Source organism: Chroicocephalus ridibundus, chromosome 6 (genome assembly GCF_963924245.1).
Source record: "Chroicocephalus ridibundus chromosome 6, bChrRid1.1, whole genome shotgun sequence".
Taxonomy (NCBI): Eukaryota; Metazoa; Chordata; class Aves; order Charadriiformes; family Laridae; genus Chroicocephalus; species Chroicocephalus ridibundus.
The window spans coordinates 51,567,708-51,585,023 of NC_086289.1; the positions used below are offsets into that span (position 1 = coordinate 51,567,708).

The 17,316-nt window shown below is 41.6% G+C and overlaps 1 protein-coding gene across 9 annotated transcripts in view; it reads left to right on the top strand.

Moving 5' to 3' along the window:
* The window catches only part of DOCK10 (dedicator of cytokinesis 10), a 160,944-nt gene that overhangs the window by 59,356 nt on the left and 84,272 nt on the right, over window positions 1-17,316 (top strand). For 7 of the 9 annotated variants that reach the window (XM_063338053.1, XM_063338056.1, XM_063338051.1 and 4 more), the window contains 3 exons: window positions 292-411; window positions 8,353-8,442; window positions 16,940-17,022. In XM_063338053.1, the coding sequence (XP_063194123.1) occupies window positions 292-411; window positions 8,353-8,442; window positions 16,940-17,022 (293 nt within the window). The remainder of the gene's footprint in view (window positions 1-291; window positions 412-8,352; window positions 8,443-16,939; window positions 17,023-17,316) is intronic. The other 2 variants (XM_063338048.1, XM_063338055.1) reach the window with 1 other exon arrangement.

A 17,316-nucleotide genomic window follows, 5' to 3' on the forward strand; every position in this document is an offset into this window, starting at 1 on the left:
GTTCCTGAGAGTGACAGGTGAGTTAATGTGGTGGGTTTGGTCTCTGTAGTGAGCAGACAGATTGCTCTTGAGTTGTCAGATGGAGAGTGACTGTTACAACTGGCCCAACTTCTCACTTCCACGGTTCTCACATGAGCTCAGCTGCAACAAGCTGGGAAGAATGGGGAGGGCAGAAGTTACTCATACTTTGGTGTAAAAAAGTAAAAATGCAGCAGGTCTCACTTTATGAAGGGGCATGAAGGCAAATTTGAGTGTAGAGAGATTGCCTGATCTTTTCTTTTTTTTCTACAGCAGGAAAAACCCAAACTCTTGGAGCCTTTGGATTACGAAGCTGTTATCACAGAGATTGAAAAAAATATCGGGGATAACCAGTTTAAGGATCTGATATTATTCCCCGATGATGACTTTTCAGTAAGTATAAGGCAAATATGTGTTATTTGGTTTGTCTCTTCATTTATTTGTTTTATCTTCATTGCTAGAGGGAGAACTGGAAGTTGCCCAAGGGCTCTCTAAGATTATCTTAATTTATGTGTAATGTCTTACTTCTACCAAATTAACTATTTTTATATTTCTGATGTTTGTATATGAGTTAATTTCATGTTCAGGATTAGATAAAGCTCGAAGCCCTGGTTGTTCCCAAATATGCTTCAGAAACTCAGAAGTTTGCAGTTTGCGCAGCACAATGGTAGTTTGGCCAGTGGTGGAATCTCTCCCTATTATTATAATCTAATTTAATCACGCTTCCGTAATTTACATCCAGTCATTCTGATCCTATTCTGTTTAATGTATTTGTCCACAAGAATTAGACAGCCCATGATTCCCGGCCTTCTGCTCAAAGTAGGAGTTTTGAGACAGTGGTTGTGACTTATTTCCAAGCTGTGCCGTTGCTGACATTAGATTGCATGAGAAAGATAAATCCAAATGGACTTAATTTCTTTTTGATTTTGAGGTTGCCTTAAATTCTTCTCCAGTGGGGTTTGAGATCTGGCATCCTGAGTGACAGGGGGTGCAGAGTCCCCAGTGCTGAGGCAGACTCCAATGGTGGGATGCTGAGAGGTGGAGCCGGCAGCCATGGAGCTGCCTGACCTATTCCCAGGTTCCCCATCGCTTGTCCTGGCAATCTGCGAGGCAATTGAGAACCTGGAAGCCCAGGGCAGCCCTCGCTGCGGCAGTGACGGGGCAGCTCGGGAGGGCAGGGGCTGCCTGCCGGGTGGCTGGGGAGGCGTGCTGCCAGGCAAGTAAGATGGCAGATTGCCTGCATCGTATAGCAATTTCTTCAAAATCAGCCGATCTCTGTAAAAGACTTAGATTTTGATGAATAGGCATTCTCTAATGGAAATACATTTCAATTTGTGACCAATTGTAACTACTGTGTGAGAGCCCTTCCCATCAGCTTATGGCACTGCTACCGTCCTGTGGGGCCGGCTTAATCTAATCGACTGCTTTGTTTTACTAAATAGCTCTATTTCCTTGGTGGCATTAAGTGAGTTAATGTGCTCATGGGATCGAGAGAAAACTAAACAGAATAGATTTCCTCATCATCGTTAATTCCTTTATCCATTTTGCATGTTTGTGAACTTATGAAATTGAAATTTAGCATTATAAAGCTGACTAGACATACTGTGTGCTGTCACAAGGCCCTTGAGCCCCTTGATTTAGAGTAACTCAAGTCAGTGGAGCGAACCCTCTCAGTGAAAGAAGAATCATGTCCTACTGCTCAAGTCCTCTACCTGTTCATACCGTATTTTCATATCCTTATTTTCATTTCATTTTGAGCAGTTGCTACCTGGCTTTTAGTAGCTATTTCTGTTTTGTTTCTTCTGTGTTATGCTTTGCAACTATACTGCGTAATTTATTTAAATAAAAAAAAAGATGATTAAGACAGATGAGAGAGGTACTTGCATAGTAGAGGTGGTCTGTACTCACAGAAGAACAGAGGCAGTGGTAGGTAGGGTCCGTACTCTTGCAATAAACCTGTCTCTTTTCTTTTGTTATCTTCTGTTGAAGTCAGCTGCAGTAATGAGCCTATGCCACCCGCCGGGACTGCAGAGCTTTCATAGCAAACAGGCTTTAGCTGTAGAGTGTCTATTTACAGCCCTGCTCCTTGTGCTGAAATATCACCTGTGCACAAAAGTCTGGGTCAGCCATTTGAGTAGGAAGAGATTGACGTCTGACGGAATTAGGAGGTGTTCAGGCTGGCTCTGAGTGTTATTTAATGTGATAATGCCCCAAGAAATGGTGGACTTTACTGTTTAACTCCTAATAATTACAGTTGCTTCAGACTTTGTGCCTCAGTGTTGATGCAGCCCCAGTTTGGGCCTGTATGTTAGCACATCCTATGGGCAAAAGTATCTTCAGAGTGAAACCCCACCAAAAGAGTTAGCTGAAGTAGTGAGCATAAGAGAAAATTCTGTTTTTAATAATGATTTCCCATTTCTGGATGTGTAGTGTTCACCGCATGCATCAGATATGGATCGATTATCATCGTAGCAGCTGTACTGTCTGGTCTTCTGTTTCATCTCAGAATTGTTTTCTCTCTTTAAATGCAATTTAAAGACAATGCAGGTATCTCATAAGACTTCTATTGGTCATTTCCAACATCTTAGGAGAAGTTTGTTGGAACAGCAAAGAGTTCTTGGTATCAGTTTGAACCTGATAGACTGTATTGCTCCATTTCCTTGCATTTCAACAGAAGAATACATGAGGTATACATTACGAAGATGCACTTTCTGATTTAACTCCAGCAGGGAATAAGATACTTCACTTTTTTGTAACTGTGCTTAATAATCCTTTAAAAAGCAAAATAAAAAAAATCACTGATTCACAACAGTTCCACTTCTTGTTTTCCTAGCAATGCCTTGCTTGCTAATTGTCCTCCTGCCTGCCCAAATTCCAGTTTCCCTTTGAGCAAAAGCATGTCAGCTCAGCTTAATTTTTCACCTGCTTCTGAATCTCATGAACAAATTACCCCTCTGTTGCTGTGCTGTGAAGTAACGGCCAGTGAGTGGAAATTTCTGCAGCAGTACAGCAACTGTGTGGAGGAAGGATCTGCAGAGCTTCAGAGGAGCTCCCTGTCACATGGGTACGAGCTTGCGCTCTACTTCTTGGTAGTAGTAAGTGGGAGCTGGTGGGCTTCCTGTTGCACTCATAAAAATGCGTGCTTGGTGGTGATGCTGTTAGGTTTGCATCCTCGTTCTTGGGCTACCATGCTCCATTCACCTTCTGTTCCCCAGACCTGGCCACACTCTCCCTTGACAACTGGAACCGCTGCTGTCTGGCATTCCTGTTTCTCACTTTTCTACTACTTGTTTACTGGAAAGGAGGCCATGAAAGAATTGTGCCAAGAAAGACTAAAAGTGATAACTTCCTTCAAATTGGTCTCCCTCCCACCTTTAACCTTTCGCATCTTAGTCATGCGTGGATTTGTTGTCATGCATTTGTACTTCTGCTCTTAAGCCCCTTCACGTATCCAAGCAAAATGTTTGCTGTATTCTTTCAGAAGTACTTTTTCATCCTTTCTTCATGCCACTATCCTTAGGAAACTCACTGAACCCCCAGCAGTTGCTTTTCAGATCTCTCCAGGAGTCTTTTAAGTTTTGCATAGAATCATTGGTGCCCTCCCTTAGTGGCAACAGGCTCAGCACCTTTGCTTGTGCGGAGGTTTAGTAACTAAATATATGTTAACAATATGTTGATAAATATAAGTTGATTGTCATAAAAAGGTAGCTGAAAGTATTTAATAGGTACTTCAATTTGATATGGTATAAAAGCATGCTAAACTCTGGGTTGTGAAAATTTGTTCCTCCTCTCCCCATGTACTATTTTTTAAATCTCTGTTCGAAAAGTGGAACTCGGACTTTCTTAAACTAATTGTATAAATATGGCTGAATGTGTGATTTGAACCTGCAATAGAAATAATAATTCATTGCCTAAATTAAGACAGGTGTAAGATGGCAAAACTTAACTGTGTAATGTGAAACCTATTGAAGTTCACTCTGACGTGTGCTCGTGGCTCTCCTGGGCTTTGGAAAGCCCCCCCAGGTGCCCTCCAAGTCTCACAGAGGCCTTAGAAGAGGGGCTGAGTTGTGTGGTGCTGATACTCTCCATCACTGCAGGTGTGACTGTTTCCAGGCTTCTTTTTTTTAAGCTCTGAACAAGGAAGAGCCAAAATCTCCCTGTTTCTCAGATTGTGGAACCTGTGCTATCTACATGTTGTGCAGGGACAGAAGTTGTTCGTTTGGATACAGTTCACAACAGAACCAGATGCATCTTCAAGGGGAGAGGGCAAGAGTAGGCAATGACACTGCTTCTTCACATGAAACACAGCACGTGTGCCACAGGGGCAGCTCTAAATGCAGGACTTAGAGAATCCTTGGAAATAACCCTGTAAACCTGGCCGTTATTTCTAAGATCAGAAGAGTTACAGAGGTGAGATCATGGGATGTTTTCAATAGCACATGACTTCCCTCCCACTTTCCCATGTGATAGGCAGTATCTGCTCATCCTTAGAGGAACAAAAAATGAGTCTTTTATTCTCATGACTAATGGGATGTGGGTATCCTTGATGTGCAAGTTCGCATTGACTGGGAGAAGAAGGAAAGCGAGAGGTGTCTAGACATAGAGGGATGCACTCCAACTATTTAAATGGAGCTAATGCAGTCAGCAAAGCAAACATGGTGTAAAGCATAGCCTCTCACACTGAGTGTGATTCAGCGAGTGATGGGGCAAAATCTGTCCTTTAAATGTGCTCTGTACGTGCTTTCTTTTTGCTTTGCCCCCCCCCCCAACATGTATCTCCTTGGTGAGGTCTGTGCTGGGACGGCAGACGGCAGCCTGTTGGGAGCCCCGTATAGCGACAGCATTTGCACAGTGGTCTTTGTACAGCAAAGTTGCATCTTATCCTGCTTTTTAATTTGATGGACTATCTCATTACAGTTTTTGGTAATGTTAAGTAAATGAAAATGGGGCTGACCAGCTTTTCTTTAGAGAGATTGAATCTAAACATTAACATACAGGAACGTTTCTGCCTGTGCGGTTAGCTCTCTTAGAAGGGATGCCTTTTCAGGAAGCAAATGTAATCAGTTTTGATGCATCTGTCTAAAGATTTAACCACTGGTAACATGCTTTCAGACTAAAAGCTATTAGAATAAACTCAGAGTGAAAATGTTTGAAATGGCTAATGGAGTTTGAACTCCATTTTCAAATACTAAACTCGCCGTGTCAGTGAGAAGCAGACACTGACTGAAAACATTATTCCTAATCAATTGTTGATAAGGAGCAATGTTAACTGGTGGTTTTCATTGTAGAAAGTGGATGTAGCAAGAGAGGGTGCTTAATTAAATTGCACCTTACAACTAATCAAACACTTGGGGCTAACAGTTTATGCAGATGAGACAGCCTGGGAGAATGCCAGAAACCATTGTTGGATATAGGATATTTATATAAAATAGATTAAAAAAAAAATAATGGCAGAAGAATTATGGAATTTTTTAGGTGGATACCTGCATTATTTGATTATCACAGTTTGCATGCACAAATGAGAAGATAACTTGCCTCTGATTTGAACAGACAATTGCTATGATTGCCTAAGCATTAGCAAATTAGGCTGCATTCAAAGCACACTTACAAATGCTGGATTCTGTGAATAAAATCCTTTATTTTTTTTGATGGCCCTTTCAGAAGCACTTAGTCTGTTGTTGAAATTTAGTTGTTTTCTGAAGTAAAAAGGTTTTGGTGAATACATGCTATTGCCTGATCAGCCTTTAACAGCATTTAACTTTTGAAATAATCAACTATGAACAGGAAGTGTTTTTGTGGCAAGGCTTTTGCAGCGAAGTGGTTGAACATAACTAATTCTCAGAAGGGAAGTGCTTTGTAGTTTTTAAAACAAGTTTTAAATATAACAATACTCAAGATTTTCCATGTCCCAATTCTATGTAAATAAACCTGTGATATTCTTTGGCAAAGCCTGCAAATGTGGCAAGCCCATGTTACCCGATTTCTCTGTTGCGCATGGCTACGTTTCTTTCTTTCAAGTGCAGTCTTATTGAGAAGGAAAGTAGGGGAGCGTACTACACATGAAACAGTGGGCTTGAGTTACATGTCATCTTCAGCTACGCTCTTTTTAACAACCTGTGTAAGGGAAGGGAGGCACAATAACCCCATTAAGACAAATGTTAGCTGTTTCGGTCACTGTGTTATCAGTTGACAAGAAGAGTTGTATCAGATAAAAAATTTGACTTCCAGTATGTCTAAAAAAATACTGGAAATGATCTTCTGTGTAATACATGGAGGAGATAAGTTTTGTTATGGGCAAGCAAAAGAGGTTGTTGGTCTCTCTGCAGCTTCGTCACCAGCCCAGAAGGGTCAGTGCAAGCTGCAGAGCCCATGACACATCTCTTCTCTTGTGGCCTCCCACTCCGCCTCGGTCTGGAAACAGCAGCTGATCTTCAGAGCAGTGATATCATGGAAGGACGGTGTGCGTGCTTTGTGGCTGCTGCCGCTGGCAGCGGGGCCCCAGACCTGGGAAGAGCTCCGTATGATGGACCTCAGGGGCGTACGTGGGTTTTCAGCTGTGCTCAGGGGTTGCGTCTTCTCAGGACCGCTTAAAAAAAGGTCCTAAAATATCACATATGTGTGAAGTAAAAGTAATGAAGCGCATTCCAGAGACTCTGGGTACTGTTGGGAAGTCCCTAAGCAACCAAGGATTCAGTCATCTTCACTATTACTGAATGTGGCCTGAAAATTCCTACTTGTCCATCTGCTGTCTCTTTTACTCATAGACTAAATGATTGTGTAAATCTCCACTGCACGCTGGCTTTGGTAATACAGCTGGGGAGAGCCCAGGAACCTGCATTTATGAACCTGCACTTAGTTTGTCAGAACAACAGGGTTTTTTTCACTTTGTGATGTCTACAAGGCACCATCGTTATTTGTGGGAGCCAAAGTGTTTTAATCACATTGTATCCTGAGCTATCCAGATGAAACACGAAAAGGTTGGGGAATCCCATGATATTTGCATCTGCCTGAGTGATACATGCCTTTCTTTCATAATTACTTACATGGAAAGTATATATGGATGTCAGGGGAATCAGTGGCACCCAGAGTCTGTGTGCCTCGATTTGTAGAGAAAAAATACCAATTTTTAGTCTGAGACTGGAATTGGGAGGAGATCCTCCGGGGGCGCAGTAGATACTGCAGGCTGCTTTATGGTATTAGTATCTAGTGGTTCTTCATACTAAACCAGTTGTATGCCATAGACCTTCCTCTGGAAATCGTGTGCCTTCCTGTAATGGAAGAGAAAATGAGCTTGGGAGATCAGATTCATCTAAGTTTCAGTCAGTTGTTGTCTTGAGGGGAGTTATTCCATTGTAACCGAGAGCATAATGTAGTCTGCTGGCATTTGGTTTTGTTTGTTTTCCCCTCTTATGGAAGAGAAAATGAGCGTGGTACATCTGTGGATTAATTCAGAATACCCCAAAGCTTCCTCTTGTAAGACTTTTGCAACGTGGTCACCTTGCCTGACCTCAGCATGGAGGCCCTGGGTCTCACAGAGGACCACTGCTGGTGGCCCTGGCCTCTCATTGGCCTCGTGGGAACTAAGGGAAGCTTGGCTCCTTTGGACACCGTCTGGAGATCCGCTTCTCTGTGTTGTTTCCTGTCATGGGGCCTTACAAGCCACCTCAGTCAGGAACTGTTTTCCAAAAAAAATGGCTTAATTTGTACAGTGTCTGTTGAGTCTGAAGAGAGGTTGCAGGCAGCGTCGTGAGTCCTGTGTCAGTCCTGCTCTGCTGCTGCCTGTACCCGCAGATGGAAATGCCTCACTGAGAAATTCTTGCCTGGTTCCACTTGCTTTCCAACCATCGAGCTGTCCTGTGGCGGTCCTTTCCAACTTATCGGGAGGACTCTCTGCTCCTCTCTTCTCCTTCCAAAAGAGTCAAAGCTTGTAGTTCTGTTTCCATATTCCTTGCTGAAAAGCCATGGGGTGCAGAAGGGAAGTGGAGGAAGCAAGTAGCGCTGTGGGAGTTGGCGTATGTTTCTGGGAGAGGATATACGGAAGACTCGATGAATACTTTTATCAGAAACCTCAGAGACTGAAGCAAGTTTGCTTGGAACAACTTTGTTCCCAGAGATTTATTCGAGCCCTGCTCTTGCTTGTAATTAATGCTCTGGCTGATAGTATTGAATAGCGTGTGTGGGCAGGGGCTGGGTTGTAGTTGTTGGTGTGCATGTGTATTGGCTGCATGACAAACTGAAAAATGTAAGTCGTACTAATAAGGTTCTTAACCTCTTCATGAGACAAAACTGCTATTCTGTTACTCTGACTAATTTGCTTTTTTTGTTTCTTGTCAGACAGACACAATTTCACTGGAAATCAGGACACTGTATCCTTCTGTACCTGAAGATGCCGAACAAAAAGCAGAAAATTTATTTGTTAAAGAGGTAAATATATAGTGTGTGTATGCTTTAATTTTAAATAAAGCCAAGGGTTTGGGGGAGGCTTGCTATAATTATAATGGAACACCTTTTTTCTTTTAATACTGTTTAGGCGATTTGAATCAGGTTTGAATTTTGGAGGCCAGAAGGAAGGGGAGGGTTAACAGCATATCTGCAGGTGCCTATTCTGAGATGTTTGTATCTAGAAAAATTGCAAATGCACTGAATCAGCCTCTCAGTTTACTGTTTTCTAGCTGCATTCCCTGTGACTACCAGTCCACTGATATTGATGTTGGTATTTTAACGTGAGCGCTAAACATTGGTGATCTGAGTGCACTTTGCACTTTGAAAATACTGTTATCTTTCCAAAAAAGACAACTATTTGACACCGGTTTAGACTGTTAGAGTTATTACAAGGTATGTATCTTATTTGGAGGTGTATGTTATAGCTATCTGAGGACTAGCTGCAGTGTGAGGGATGTGTAGGGGTTTATATTTATTGTCAGTATTTAGAGTTTGTTCTACCTTTGGAGTAGAAAGTCAAGCAAAGTCCTTCCATGACGGTTAGAGCCCCACGAGGGGTGATTAATTGTTTTACCTTTAAAAAAAACTGTAGTTGCATTGTTTCCATACCAGATCTCAGACTGTAGGAGAAGATTGCTCTTCTGCTACCTCGGGGATATTTCAGGTTGTCACTGGTTTTATTGCTTCGAAGGACATTGGAGGTATTGGCTGCACTGTTCAAAGGAATTTACTTTAGATGGCTCCCAGAACCTTCCCCATCTTTCACTAGAGATGTAAAGTATAGCTCGTTATTTGCATTAACAAAACGGATTTATGAAACAAAATTTTCAGCCAGCTTCTCTAAGGGATTTAATTCCAAGCACTTATAATTAGCCCATGTGTGCGTTCTCTGCCTTTTTTTCACAGACTGAGATTTTTCACACCTGGCTTCCTGGTTTGAATGAGCATGGGCTATTTCATATGCACTATAACTGCAAGATAATTTGCAGAGGAAAAGTCAGTTCCAGACAAACCTAGAGATTAGAAAACATAAAATCCAAGATTAGGCAGAAACGTAGCTGTTGAATTGTATGCAACATGATATTTTACAGGCTGGTCCTGTTTTTCTCCAGCAGGTCTAGAAAGAGCAATAACAATTTACTGCCAGCTCAAATTGCCTGAACTTTGCCATCTTTCTTAATGTGACAGTAGGGTTAAAAGATAACATAGGTTGTGGAATTATCTACCTTCCCAGAAGCCTCGCTGCCCTTTCAACACTTTGGGGTCTGCTTTTTATTTTAAGGTTCTACAAGTTGCAAGGCCAGCACTGTGCTCATGGCTTTATGGAGAAAGTGGTGGGTCTAAAAATGGAACATAGTACACAGTGTCTGGGAATCGTTACAGCTGAGTACTCCGAGGGGATGCTAATGACAACCTGGTAAAATACATATCGAGCACATCTATTAGCTTTCTCTGCAATATCAGTGTGCCAAGGGGAGGGGGAGAGAGGAGCAAAGCAGTGGAAAAAAACAGTACTATAGAACTAAGGCTGTGCATGGAATACTAGCAGAATAAGACCTTTTAAAGTAGTAATGCACGTGTTCCACTTTGCCACAAAGCCAAAAGCTATACATAAAATAAATTAAGCTCCAGGAAGAGGATGGTTTCTAGTCCAAAATTAAGTAAAACTGAGCATGGGGTGCTGTGAAGATCTGCGATTGTAGTCCACAGCAGCAATTGCTCAAATCTATACTGACCCAGCAGCAGTCTGTTGTGTTCCAGGCTGGCGTTTAGCGCTTCTGGATAGATGTGCAGGCGTGGAATCTGTGACCTTCACTTCTTTTTTAGAGCTGTGGAAAAGCCGACACTTTACCAAGTGAAGAATTCGTTTTCTTCAAATATACTATGATATCATGAACAGTGAAGGCATCCGTCTTGTACATACTTGACTATCTGTTGGTCAACTGGACTTGTTACAACCCGGGATCAAACATCTAATTCCTGATCGGGCTGTTGGGGAAGCTATACAAAGGCAATGTACAGCTTCATCTTGCTGAAGCCATTTTGGTGTTCCCCATAAGTGGTAATGGCTCTCTCTGACCGTTCATGTATATTACACTATCTCAGTAGTTTAGCAAATTGCAACATGAAGACATGGAGCAAGTCAGTTAACTACAAATAAAGGGTCTGCTGTTGAAGGCGAAACTAATTTTCTTCATATGGCACAGTGTGAGGACGTGGTACTGAAACTATTTCAATAGCTTAGATCCATGATCTCCTGTTTTATCCTTCACCACCACATTTGGTGGTGTTCAGATGTTCTTGTCTGCAAGGTGCTGCTGGGTCATTTAAAAGGGTTGTCAGAAATCTGTGATAATGCCTTAAAACCCTGTCTGTCTCTTCCTGGGCATTTGTTTCCTACTGGTGACAGCAGAAAGGCTTTACTTCTACCTCTAGCTCTTTCAATGTTAGAGTCCTTCAAGGATCAGTGGGGTTTTTTTCCCCAGCCCTTACCAAAATCCATACATATGACAGTTTAGGGATTTGATCAGATTCCCTTTGCTTAAGTGATCATAAACACTACTTAGAGGCATGCCAAGATGACTTGATTGCCTGTGCAGTATCAGTTTATGGATGCAAAAGAGCTGACAAGAAAGATGAGGCTGATGTTGCTGAGAAGAGCTTTCAATATGGATAGCATTTGATGCTGCCCACCAGCAGTGGAAGGTTTATGCCTCTAGTTTGTCTAATTCAGTTCTCTTAATACTGCTTTTAGATTCCTCAGTAACCAAAAACTTTCGCTGTTGGTGAAAGTAACTGATTCCTCAGTAACACAAAAACTTTCATGTTCAGATGCTATAGTAATGAGTGAGGCAGAAGAATTTACTTTAAATAAGATGTCTAACCTTCTCTTTCTGCTGAAACTGTAAAATGAAAACTTAAAAAAACAGAATTAAGATGACTTGAATAAATAAATAATCCTTTGATAACTAAATATTTTCTGTAGGATGCAAAGAGAATAAATAGTTTACATTTTATGATAGATTCTGAGAAGCTCTATTAATTTATACCTAATTATTAGGTATATTCTAAAGGTGATACTTTGTGAATCGATCATTGCTATACTTGTAGTCATTTTAGGATATTTTCCTTGTGGATTTTTCTGTTTTAGCTTTTCTGAGGCAGGAGGATCTTCTTAGGCTCTAAGAAAAGAGAAGTTCCCAGAAACTTTTAAAGCTGGAAAAAAATTTTCTTCAGTGTTTATTTTTTCTAAGCATTCCTGACTTCCTTGAAGTCCTTATGTACTACACCATGCTGTTTCCTCACAAATTCTGAATTTTCTCACTCTTCAAACTGCTGCATGTATTTATGCCAGTCAGCAATGTGCTTGTGCTCCATAATTTTGGCAGAAACATTCGCTCCAGTGAAAGTGGTGGAGTTCACGCTGTGCTCTTAAAATCCTATTGTTACCATCATTTTGCTGTGCACTTCTTACTGGACCCTGAGGCAGATTGCCTACTGTCGTGCAGATGGGCTGATTTTGGGGCTTGTTAGTATTATCAAAGGGCCAACTTACATCGGCTCAAGTGAGGCCCATCTCTGCTGACCCTTTTGAGCTGCGTTTGAGCACGCTGGTGGCTTTAAAAGTCATTGTGGAGCCAATTGCTTCTGTCAATTCACAGCTGTCTAGGTAGTTGTCATCTTAGCAACCTGTTGGGAAACACCTGGGAACAGAGGCCAGTTATTAATGGCATGTGTGACCAGATTGTGTCCTCTGTTCAACATCTGGCATCTGCCAGCACATCGAGTTAAGGGGGCCTGAGGTAAACCCAGAACGGAGTATGCTAATGGCACTCTGCACAGCGGTACTTAAACCTGTTCAGAGACTGTATATTGGATGTCACATTGTGGTGTTTTAACTTATGGAAGTGACTCTTACAGATGAGGACAATGAAAGAATGGAGCTTGCCAGGGAGAGGGGTTGAGACTGAGCTTTCCTGCACCTTGGTTTCATTTGTGGCTGTAATTGTAGCCCTCGCACTTAATCCTCAGAGCAGTAGGGACCGTGCTGGCTGAAAAGCTCTACATCAAAATGAAATAACAGTGTAAGAATATTGAAGTGACATTTGATGGATAATGTAGTTCATTTTGTCTTCTATAGTACAGTATTCATGTGGACACTTCTCAACTTTCCTTTGTAGATTTTTCCTGTGTTGGAGTTGTTGCTTGCAGTAAGTTTTTAGAGCCCTTGCCATTCATCTGGGGGACATTCTTATTTGAGATTTTGCAGGTTCTGTCTACAGGATTATTAAGTAATTATTAAACACGAGTTTTATTAATCATAATGTTAAAAGAGCCACAGCCTTCTGTGTAACTACTGAAAGTGGTGGTGTCTCCATAGAGTTGGTTTCTGAGGGCTTTTTATTTACAGGGTAATCTGCTTTGCTCTTACAGATTTCAAAGTCAAATTAAAATGGGAACTCTTGTTGATAAATGTCACAAAGAAAGTTTTATTATTACTCATCACAGTATAGATTTCCCCAACTTCAAAATCTACGTGCTTTCAGTACTTTAAAGAAGCGTAGTGTCAGGACAGTGATACACATTATTAAAGGACAGTGAGTCTTTTGATAGCACAAGAGGTAAGTACTTCTTTAAAATGTTTAATACTTTAATAGTGTAGTTTAATGCTTTGGTTTGTTATGCTGCTGTGTCACTGGACTTTATTATATGTGTGAACTGTGTTAATTTGGAAACAGCGTCCAGAGTCTGCAGGTGAAGGTCCAGGTTGCCAGCAGCTAGTTGTGATGCTGCTGCAGGCGTAAGGGAGCAGGGTGGGCCTGGGGTGGAGGGCTGGATTTCAGGTCAGGGTGATCGCACCACCTTCTGCCTTCACAAATCCCCGCACGCTGCCGGTGGTTGTCGCAGCAGAGGTCACAGGAGAGATAAGCAGTTGGAAGGCTTTATGAGCAGTGCCACGCGCGTCCCCGGTCACGGAACAGAGCACAGAGCCATCTCTGCAGCTTCTCCTTTAGCGCTGTGGCCACATACAGCTCTGCAAGGTCTTTGCTTTCTGTTTCCAAACTCTTGCATGGGCTTGTGCTTCCCTGTTCAACATCTCCCGCTTTCCCTCTCAGAAATAGCTGCTCTTCAAGGGTGAGTGAGCTGGTGGCCTTGCTCTGCGCATCCAGTTTCTCGGCAAGAAGCCCAGTTGTTCCATGAATGACTTCTATCATAAATGCATCTGTATTTCGGAAGACCACATACCTAGGGCTATCTTAGAGAGAATATAAGCAGGGAAGTTACTTTCAGATGTTTCAAGGTGTTTGATTCATTCGTGTTTCTCTCACTTCCCATTCCTTTCCCCCCCCCCCCCCCCCCCCCCTCCAAAAAGTTCATTTGCATCGCAGGGTAAATCTTTTTTAAGTGCCTCTTTCACTGTGGTAGCCATTGTGCTGTCATTGCCAGAACCAGAGCTAAAAAGTTACAGGTGGAAAAAGCTTGCAGGATTGTCTGTCTCTCTAAGGAAAAATTAGGCTGGCTGGGCAACAAGGGGGGAAAAAAAAAAAAAAAGAAAAGACCTGAATTTGATAGGGCCTTTGGGAATGGGCTGTGCAGCCTGGTCAACAATGCAGTAGGAAAGTTCATGCAAACGTCTGCCAACCCTCCCACGTCCCAAAGCTTCCATTTCTCCATCTATATTTTTCCTCCCCCACAGTCCACTTGAGCTCAACCGCCCCTGCGCTGGTGCCTCTGCTCTTTGCCAGGAACAGTAGGATCCAGCTCTGGCTTCTTGATGAAATCCCTGCCTCCAGAAAGGTTTTTCTTGCTCCTTAAATCAGATTAGCGGGTGTTTTTCCTCCTTGCTAAAATTCGATTTCTAATAATGATTTCCAATTAAAAAAAAAAAATCATTAAAAGACATTAGAGTCAGCAGAAGTATTTGATTTTTAGTTGGAAGATTCTGAAGAGAAAATGCTGTAACTTTTTTTTTTTTTTTTTTTTAGATCAGATCTACTTTACAGTGGATAGCCGCAACAAGCTAGTTCAAGAACAGTGTTAACTGTTGCACTGAACTGGCTTGCCTTTTGTGAATTTCCTGAATGATACTTGAATGTGCTGCTTGTCCCCTTTGATTTTTATTTTGATTAGCTTTTTCTTGGAGGAGCACAATAAACCTTTATAGTTACAAGCTAAAATACTGTGGCCTGTTCTATATGTTATTCACAACTGTTTTTCTGAACATATCAGCCTATAATGCTTGCAATAAAAGCCTGCGTTGAGAATTCTCTGGGGGCTTTAATTGCATCTGTTAAATAGAATGCTTAGTAATGAAAGTGCCAGAGGGAAAAAATGGTCCTTTCTGTAGGAGGTTCAGTTGGTTTACGTTTGCCAAGTAGAAAGTGAGTGAAGTGTGAATTGGAGGGTCTGTGCTCATCCTCGCAATGTTCAGTAAATGAGCTTTGCGCTGGCTCATGTAGAACAGAGTATGTGTTACTCTTGTAAGAGCATTCTTATAGCCCAGGTGACTATCAAACAGTTTTATCTAAAACTTAGATCATGCCAGTGTAAGAGTAGACTTTGGACCTGGCCCTGCAAGGTGGGGAATTAGTCAGTTATAGTGCTGTAGTAATTCTCAGAGAATGTGGGATTATTTAATATTGTCTAATGGTCACACTTTATTCTGCGTCCTGTAAGATAATGAGGGTTTATATCAGACCAGAAAGTAGATGCTGGATCCACATGGAATGTGTTTACTGCAGCCTGCCTTTGGTTGTGCTCAACTGCTCAGTTCAGTGTCAAGGTAGGAGAGAACTGCCTATAAATGTGGATCCACTTCCTTGCCGACTTTTCCATACTCTAAAACAAATAACGCTGTCTCAGAAGACTGTGATCACATCCAAGATGACTTCCTAAATTCATTGGTGGCTACATACTCTGCATGTTTTACACAAGATTTAAAAAGGAGATCTGTTAAGGCAGTGCTGAGTAATTTAGAAAGCAACGCCTTTGAGTTTTCAGCCCATCTCAGTTTTTGCTCCAGCAGCCTGATAATCCCCTGTCTATCCCTCTGAGGCAGAGACCGCTGTGCAAGCGATGGCTCCCATGGGAGCTTCAGAAGAGGCTGGCAGGGAAGAGCGGGAATACTCCTGCTCAGTCGGAGGAGTACTAATTTATCCTCTCCCTTTGTTGCCTTTACTTCCACTTTCTCTGCATGGCTTTTGGTATTTAAGTATCTTTGATCTATCCTTTATTCCATTCTCCTTGTCTCCTGGAGTCTCATCCTTCCCATCCCATGCCTTTCTGCGAGACTGTCTTTCCTGTTCCCACCTCAGAATAGTTTCAATGCTGCTGCTTCTTTCTCTACTGTAGATCTCCACTGTTTTTCCTCCTGACATGCCTCCTTTTCCCTATGGCCTTGGGCAGCAGCTTCTACTGTTAGGTTTTAGGCTTTATCCATCTCTTTCTTCCTGTCCATCTCATATGGGCGGGTGCAAATGTTCAGGTGGAGTGTAGGGAGAAAATAATACAATACTGGAGTAAATTCTTCAGCATATTGTACAAGTGTCGGTTTGCATTTTACACTCTGTAGCAGGAATCAGTGGAAATCCTGACATTGTGTCATTTTTCTTGTAGATGTGGACCTTATCAATAATTGTACATATTTCATGCATCTTGTTGTCTTCAAAAATGTAATGTTGTGTTTAATTGCATTGATAAAAGTTCTGCATTGAGTAAATCGCACAGTTAATTCTGGTCTATTTGACAGCATAGCAAAGTCCTTCAGTATAGTCTTTGTTCAGGTCTGGTCCCCTTATTTAAGGGAGATTGATATATTAAGAACAACTTCAAAAGATGAATACAAAACCAGCAAGAAGTTTTCTAGAAAATAGAAGCTACAAGGAGATGATGAGATGACTGAGCAAATTCAGTGTGGAAAGGAAAATGAGACTCTGGTGAGAAATGATAGTTCTATTAATATATTCATGAGTGTTGCTAAGAGGTTAAAGATCAATCCTTAAGGGCAGAACAAGAAGTAGAGGGCTTGTGCTGCAAGAAGGGGACTAACAGGAGTAGGATAAACGTATTTGCGATGGAAAGCATAGGCAATGAAACAGACTGCAAACAAAAATTGTGTAGTTAATGTCCATGGAGAAAGTCAGGCCTAAACTAGGTAGTGTTTTTTGAGGCAGTAGTGATATAATTTAATGATGCTTCCTACAGAGTAGAAGAGAATCAGTAAAGCATGTTGAATTGCTGTCAGGCCCCTCGTTCATCTTCTATGATTCAGTGCATTTGATTTAAATGGGAAATTGTGCTTCAAAATGTGGAAACATATGGCTGACTTTCCTTTAAGAACTGTACACCCAGCTACAAGAGAGAAGAATGTGTTCTCCAGCACAAAGGACTCCCTCAGATCTTTCTTTGTTCTCTAGCCTTCTTGAGTCTAAATAATTGTAGTAATTCTATTGTTGTTGTTTGTGTTTTTTCTCTTTAGGCTTGTAAATACTACAGTTCCCAGTGGCATGTTGTGAACTACAAATATGAACAGTATTCAGAAGACTTTCGACACTTACCACAGTAAGATCTAGCATAAGTTCTTCTTTTTTTTTTTTTTTTTTTTTGTTTTCCTATTAGGTTTGTGTCATTTTGCTGAGCTTTGTCTATATTTGCGCTTTCCTTTGTCTTATGTGCTCTGCTTGTTTTACCGTATTTATAGTGCCTTGCATTTTTGAAAAGGGGAAGAAAAGGTCCTTTAGCAAAAGTTCAAGACTCTGCAGAATTCACTAGTATCAACAAACTCTATTAGTGCTGATTCAAATCCTTAGAAGTGTATTTGCGTATTCAAAGTACAGTTGATACAGGAAAGCTGGT